Source organism: Amphiura filiformis, chromosome 2, assembly GCF_039555335.1.
Source record: "Amphiura filiformis chromosome 2, Afil_fr2py, whole genome shotgun sequence".
Taxonomy (NCBI): Eukaryota; Metazoa; Echinodermata; class Ophiuroidea; order Amphilepidida; family Amphiuridae; genus Amphiura; species Amphiura filiformis.
This window is the reverse complement of record NC_092629.1, coordinates 92,745,875-92,752,270: the sequence shown is the minus strand read 5'-3', so window position 1 is coordinate 92,752,270 and position 6,396 is coordinate 92,745,875. Positions and strand designations below refer to the sequence as shown.

The window sequence follows — 6,396 nt, the reverse complement described above, 5'->3', positions numbered from 1 at the left end:
AAATTTACTTCAAGGATGACTGTTAAATATCAAAGATATCAATTGTTTATAATCATTTGCCATAAATTATTTGATATCAGAAGTACATTCTTCGATTTCAGAATGCAATTCGATATGTCTAACATATCTCCTGCCCCACAAAAAATCCAGGCAAAAAATACTGTCCAAAAATTCATACCTCACATTCTCACATAATGTGTTGACAAAATATTTTGCAAAAGTGTTTGCCAAAAATATTTTGCAATATTGACATTTTAACAATGTTGTTTAATTGGGTTTTTTTCATATAAGACGTTTTTATGTTTACATGAATATGACCTTTATATAACCCGACATTTACTAGGAATATCATTATAATGTTCCTTTATTTTGTTCTTTTCATGTTGCAAGCATATGACAAAAACATGGCGACTTCCTCTTCCTTCTCTGTATGGAAGGGCATATGAACTTTATTTGGGGACGGGTAAGAAAATGCCAAGTCCCACGTATCTAACAAATAAATTTGTACTCCTGGTTGATTGAAAATGTTTCGCGCCAATTGTAGCATTTCATGAATGATATAATCACTTATTGCAACATTTATGTTAACGTCATAAGGATGATCTCAAAGATGCAGTCCTTTGAAAATAATTGGTACATCTGGACATCTTGTAAGTAAGTCCATGGATGCAGCACGAAGGTGTAGAAGACGGTCTTTATAAGCTTCTCTTGACCACTGAACATAATGAAAACCAGCATCAAAGACTACGACATAATTACATTCAGGATTTCTTAAAGATTCTATCACATCGACCTCATATTCGTTGAAATCGTAGGGATATACTGTACCAACTCTTACTTTATGGAAATGGAATGTCAATGTGAAATTATAAGCTTTAACATGGTGTTCAACAATATCATCATCAATCTCATGACCAGACATTAATGAAGCCAATACATGTCCCCATTGTCTTAAAGTAGAATCACCTAGTAAATGGATTTCTTTATTTCTCATACATTCTCCAACATATTGGACGTCTAGTCTAGGTTTTTTACACTTAAAAGATGTCCAGATTCCATTATGCCAAAATCCATCACTTATAGGTCTTTCTAAGTTAGGACCACAGTAAGGCAGATTGATGGGTGGGACTAAATGTCCATGTCCTTTGATGTCTATCTGTTTAGGGCCAGAACGCACACGTTGATTGACTTTCCAGGATCCATTCGATATTCCAAATAATTTTTCGTGACCTTTTAAAAGTCGTTTAATTCCATCAATCATTGCCTGTTTCTTCCGATTTGTGCTAAGGCTACCATGATTCAGCGATGAACAAGGAAAGCCCTTTCGTTTTTCGCACATGAAAGCAGTTTTTCCAAGTGCTTTTGGATTTGGGTATTCACACATATTATTCCATGTTCTTATTCCAGATGTTATTAAAAAGCAAGATGTGTCGGTTTTCGTGTTATCAATCTTATATGAAGCTCCCCATTGAGCACGCTGTGTGTTCCATAGAGAATCCAGGAAGTAGGTAGCATCTGCATTATGTACCAAAGAAATTCGGACTTCGGCAAATCCATTCCAAGCCGCGACAAAGTATACGCTATATGTCCCGTTATCATAGTCTACGATCTTGCCTGCAGTGCTTGCTGCAGGGTTCTTGTCAGAAGAGAGCACAGCAAACCAGAAGTCACCACCTCCTACACGCTTCCTCTCATTAGCATCTCGTGCTATGACAGTAAAATGTATTATATCACAGTAAAATGTATTATATCACCATCAATTACTAATCATTTAGTAATTTGTAATACGACTTTTCAGCGCTTGTTGTACCCATACTTCCCGAATCTGAATGAGTCCACGGATTGGAAGACAACGTGTAGGCCCATTCTCCGTTAAAGCGTCCAAGTTTGGTCTCAGGAATGACAAAATGCCAACCACAAAGAATTCATAAAATTCGTTCAGAATCGTAAACTTTAATAGTTTAAGAACACAAAACAGTGCATGGGTGATTTTTTAACAATACTTCATTTTTAAGCAATATTACTTGTACGTATTGGGGTAACGTATCAGTGGTAACGTATCTGTGAAACCCTTTCCCATCTTTGTCTTAATCGTGCAAGTGTAAAAACTGACCGACTTAATACCCATACTTGATCAGTCATCACCCAATGTACTAAAGTCTGGTATGGTATTTGGCTTCATTTATCACAGCGTTTTTTCCGAGGGGAGTATAATTTAGGTAACGTATCTGTGAAGGCATGAACGTAACGTCAGGACTTTTTTCCATTAATAGACCTGATTTTTTTTACTTTGAAACCATTATGTTTTGTTCCATATATATAATATAACTATAGAGCCTGCTTGATCCATCACATATGAGAACATTCATCTAGCCAATTATTTTCACAGTTTGTTATCCATTAGAAATATGGTAACGTATCTGTGAACAATATTGGCGACATAGTCTGAAAGACCTGTTGGAAAAATTTAATAATCTGTGTTGTGATGATTTATACTTTATAATTAGGGCATGATACCAGCTAATGAAAAGTACCTATAATCCATTATATGCGCGCATGTTTTAGAGAGCAGGGACACATTATACTGAACACACCTTGGCTGGCGACATGGAGGAAAACAGTGGACATGCATAATCAGCTCTATTGTTTTATTCTTTCTAGGCATGTTACAACCTCTAGCCTCACACATTTTAAAAAGCAACTCCTAAGTATAAGTTATATTAATAAAAGTTATTTCTTTCTGACGAAACAAGTCTGAATACGACTTGCAACTATGGGCGACACATATTTGGCATTTTGGACACTTTATCGGAGAATGTGCCTGTACATTCCATACAAGTGTTTGTAATAATTGAACGAAGGAAGCCACGAATCGGAATCAGGTTGTCTTGAGGGTAATGTCGAGTGAGAGTCCAATCCGTCGAGACGCATTCCGGTCTTTGTAGTACTAGAAGTAAGCATTGTACTTCTTAAATCATGCGAATATTGCCTTTGAGCAATAAGAGTTGACTTATCACGGCGAATGCCAGAGTCAGTTGAGATCATCAGACTCATAGAAATGAATATGAAGAACACGAAGAGCGTGATAACGGATTTCAGTTTACCTCGTTGTCTGCTTCCTGCATTAGGATGATCAGACAGTGGTACTAGTGTACATCTTCCCTGCTACAATGATTAACAGCTACGGGATCACCGATCTCCGCCATGATTCTTTACAAATTCAATCTCGTGTTTGCATTTGCCGCATAAGCAAGCACTCTCTCTTGTTACATCACTGTGTGCATAGTCGTGCAAGTCGATCAACATTAAAAATGTGTTTTCTAACAGAGATGAAATAATAAGACGAAACAGTGTTTAGTTTATCGATATCGTAATTTGATTAACAAAAGCGTTACATAGTTTGCTCACTCACATGCGCGTATTTGGGGGGTGGGCTTTGGGGCGCTAGCCCCCCCCAGGGTAAAAGCAGGGGCGGCCAAAATAAAAATAAAAAGGGCGGACAATTTTATAAAGCATACAAAAATTTTGAAAAAATGGTACTATACATCAAAATGTGCTGCTTTTAGGGCGCTAGCGCCTGAAACCCTTTTTTTTTTTTTTTTTTTGCTCTTCAAAGTGGTTAGGCAAGAAACGGGCAGATGTGACACGATTTAGGGACAAAAACACACGGACATGTGTTAGCTCTCATACCTCATGGACCTGTGGAAGAAAGTAAACCATATTATAATACCCGCCAGTCGCGGGGTGTATACTACAAAAAAGTTGGTCAAATCTTTTTACCTATTTGGTTGGGCAAACTTATTTACTTATTCGTTGGTCAAGCCTTGTCCAATAATAGTTACATTTAAATTCTTGACCATTTATTTATCTTTAATTTACTACGAGAGGAGTAAAGTTGGTTAAGTTTTTGGCCACCTAATTTATATACGAATATCATCACACCAGTCGGGCAACTTTGTGGTAAATTGCGTGAATTACAAGTTGTTAAGTAAAAAGATGTAAAGTGTTGAGCAAAGTTTTCGATCATGCGCACTGTTGTCTTTTCATTGATCAACAGTAGTCTCGGGCCAGACTGTATGTGACTATCACGAACATAGGAGGATCGGCGAGTGTCAGACCGACGCAAACTGGCTGTGTAGGAGACTAGATCAACAGTTGGACAACTTTCTCGCGGTTCGGTTCTGGAAAACACATTTTCGATCTTTTCGTAAAATGGCGGATGACACAGTGGCAGGGGCACAGCCCGGGGGGAGCACTTCAATATGAAATGGATATAGGTGTAGGGCTGGCACTTTCGCACTAAGGGGCATTCGGTGAGAGCAAAATGTAAAAAATATGGGGTCATTGGGTGAGAGCATGATTTTTGGCATTCGGTGAGAACAAAATGTAAAAATATGGGGTCATTAGGTGAGAACATGACCTTTTTTTTTAAATGGAATATTTGGGTGAGAGCCGAAAAAGCGCCCCAGAAACCTCGAAAATCGAATTTCTAGTTCTAAATGGTTTCAAATTTCTCTGTTTTTTCAAAATAAGCTACAAAATCAGTGATAAATGAAAGTTGCTGTTCAAATTGAACTTGTAAGGGTCTTTGGGTGACAGATCAAATGGAAAAATATGGGGTCTTCGTGTGACAGAGCATGTGTTCGTAAAAAAATATGGGGTCTTTGGGTGACAGCGATGCTGAAAAAGGGGGTCTTAACAGCCCTACATACGCGTCACCCCCAAAGTTGGAGGGCCCCCCCCCCCCCCGGGGGCACAGTGTCGACAACCTGTATAATAAATATTTTCCCTGAATGGGCTATGCCTGTTCTTTTCATATGATTATAATTCTCAAATAGTTGAATATATCACATTTTTATCGTACGATTTAAAAACATTTCGCTGAAACATGAAAATGCAGTAAAATATATTTGTTTAAAGAAAACAGCAATCACAGCTGAGTGTGTTGAATTTCCAGTTAGTGTATTGAACAAAACTTGGGTTTTACCTGACAGCAAATCGAAGTTTCTTTTAATGGCAACATCATATGGGGTACTGAGTATGCGCAGATCGTAAAAAACGTGTCATATTGTGTCAGTGATATGCTTAGCCTGAGTCGTTCGGCATATCTCGAACAAAATCGCCATGCGTAGCTGTTGAAGAACGAGTGGATTAGCATACATGTAGCGGTCCCTTGGCTTTTACCTATTCCCATCCCAAAAACAATTATTTTGAGAGAAATCATGGACTTTAGCATAAAACAGGGAAAAGTTGGGTCAGTAATTCTTCCCTGCCTGGGCAATAGTGACTAGTGGTCATACTATAGGTAATAATGCACACAAAGATTAACGGAGCTTTGCTTTGCATATTTCATACATGTACATTTCATACATGCATTTGAGATTCTAAGGGAAGACAGAACCATCAATTAGTTAACAGCTCTATTGTCCAAGTATATCTTCCCTTTTAAACCTCAGCTTCAGATCCAAATCATTGATTATCCTTCCCTAGGCCTAGATGCAATAGTTCAATGGCAATCTCCGAACTCTGCTACAGAAGAATTTTAATTCTAAGGCTTTATAAATCTGGGGCATGTGAGTGACCACATATATAAAAGAGCTGAAAATGCTGAAAACAGTTAGCAAAAAGCTAAAAACACCTAGCAAAAAGCTGCAATTTGGGAAGATCCTATACTTTTGTACAAAGCAAGTGTACTGGTACTAAAAAAGCTGAAAATCAAAACAAAAAGCTGAACTCTAACAGCCCTGTAAGTAATAAATTACAGCTAGCTCTGAAAATAATAAAGTGCATAAAGGTGTTTGCCAGCCTGTCTTTCCTTTGAACCATTAGTCCTTAGATGCAATGGTTCAGTGTCCAGACTGTACCATCTAGGAATAAATCTGGTGTATAGAACAACTCACAACTTAGCCTAAGAAGTTTCTGGGTCTGGTGACACACAGGTATTCAGGCAGGGAAGGGAGGGAACAAGAAAATAAGGCAAAGTACATGTAGATAGCAACCAGCCTAAAATTTTCCCTTTTTGGTCAAATTTTTGGGATCTCAGTTGGGGAAGAATCTGGGGATGGATGTGACACAGCGCGGTAGGGTGAGGGAATAATTTCAATTTTCTGGAAGAATAGACACCCTAGACTACCCCGTAGTCCACTTGCCCATTCTGCATATACTCTGGATATTGTATTTAAGCTTAAAACTCTGATTTAATTAATGTGTGCACAATTGATAGATTTTCACATCTGATCTTTTCAGTCACCCTACACCCTCTGTTTGTTAGCTCCCCAAGTGGACTACTGACATTGGATTGCGGTTTTCACGCTTAACACGGCTGTCTATGAGCTTCTATGGATGAGATTGTCGGAAATCTGGCCTACTAAAATTGGCCATGATGTAATGCATCTT

At 38.2% G+C, this 6,396-nt stretch overlaps 1 protein-coding gene across 1 annotated transcript; it reads right to left on the bottom strand.

Annotated features, from left to right (window-relative positions):
• Positions 1–604: 604 nt before the first annotated feature.
• On the bottom strand, positions 605–3,206 carry LOC140144835 (NXPE family member 1-like). Its single transcript, XM_072166640.1, has 2 exons — positions 3,170–3,206; positions 605–1,707 (listed from the first exon to the last, which is right to left on the bottom strand). The coding sequence occupies exons 1-2, from the start codon at positions 3,204–3,206 to the stop codon at positions 605–607; spliced, it is 1,140 nt and encodes a 379-aa protein (XP_072022741.1).
• Between the last annotated feature and the right edge of the window lie 3,190 nt (positions 3,207–6,396).

Bases quoted from the DNA above. Each gene is read 5' to 3' on its own strand.
- LOC140144835 (XM_072166640.1), bottom strand. From the start codon at position 3,206: ATGGCGGAGATCGGTGATCCCGTAGCTGTTAATCATT. The intron at 1,708-3,169 runs GTAGCAGGGAAG...TTACTGTCATAG, and splicing joins TCCCGTAGCTGTTAATCATT to CACGAGATGCTAATGAGAGG.